The following is an 881-nucleotide window of genomic DNA, read 5'->3' as shown; positions in this document are numbered from 1 at the left end:
GATGGTTGTAGGGTGTCGGCTCCGGTTGCTCGGGCAGCAGAGCAGGCGGCTCGCGCTAGTGCGCGGCCTTGGGGTCGGCGTGGATGCCGGAGCGGCGACTTCGGTCTTGGTTGTAGGGTGTCGGCTACGGGTTGCTTGGGTGACGGAGCCGGCGGCTCGGATGGAGCGCGGCCCCGGGGTCGGCGTGTGTTGATGGTGCCTTGTTGAGGGCGTGTGTTGTAACGGTTTTCGCCCGGGTTTCCGTTAATTAACCGGGCAACTCTCTTCTGCTTAATGAATGAAAGTGGCAAATCTTTTGCCCTGTTTCAAAAAAAAAAATTACTCCCACCATAAATCACATATTCGAACAAAGCTATACCTCGCTGCCGGCAAGCTGGGGAGGGAGAGAAAAACCTACCGCCATCGAAGTCGACAGAGAGACTAGAAGTACGCCCACGATCACTTCACCGGGCAGAGATTAAATCCCTAGCTGCCAGGGCGAGGGAGCTGAAAACCTCACGCTGTAGTCATGCACAGAGCTCTCTTCGATGCCCCACTCGACTATGAACTTATATGCGAACTCGTACAGTTTAGGGGGTGTTCTGGAAATGTTGTTTCCCGCAAGAAAATCTTCGCCTGCTCGCCCACCCCCACTCTCACGGTCTCACCTCGCTCCTCTTCACTTCCTCCCTCGGCTTCTCTGTTTTTTTTTTCTTTCTCTGTTTTCCCCCCCTTTTTTTTGTTTTTCTCCTTTTCTTTTTTCCATTTCGATATTCCTTCTTCGTCGAGTTTGGATTGGATTAATCCCCGACCCAAACCCTAATAATCGATCTCCCTGACCCGGGACTACGGGCCGGGGATCGATCGCCATGCAGCAGAGGATGAAGCAGGCGGCGGCGGTA

The 881-nt window shown here is 54.0% G+C and overlaps 1 protein-coding gene across 1 annotated transcript in view; it reads left to right on the top strand.

Moving 5' to 3' along the window:
- The first annotated feature begins 486 nt into the window (after positions 1 to 486).
- LOC119295805 (oligouridylate-binding protein 1B-like) overlaps positions 487 to 881 on the top strand; it is a 7,730-nt gene continuing 7,335 nt past the window's right edge. Inside the window, exon 1 of the mRNA XM_037574262.1 lies at positions 487 to 640. Coding sequence (XP_037430159.1) covers positions 509 to 640 — 132 coding nt within the window. The 5' untranslated portion in view covers positions 487 to 508. The remainder of the gene's footprint in view (positions 641 to 881) is intronic.

This window comes from Triticum dicoccoides, chromosome 4B (assembly GCF_002162155.2).
Source record: "Triticum dicoccoides isolate Atlit2015 ecotype Zavitan chromosome 4B, WEW_v2.0, whole genome shotgun sequence".
In the NCBI taxonomy this organism is placed as follows: Eukaryota; Viridiplantae; Streptophyta; class Magnoliopsida; order Poales; family Poaceae; genus Triticum; species Triticum dicoccoides.
The sequence above is the reverse complement of the archived record's forward strand: the minus strand, read 5'-3'. Positions and strand labels throughout refer to the sequence as shown.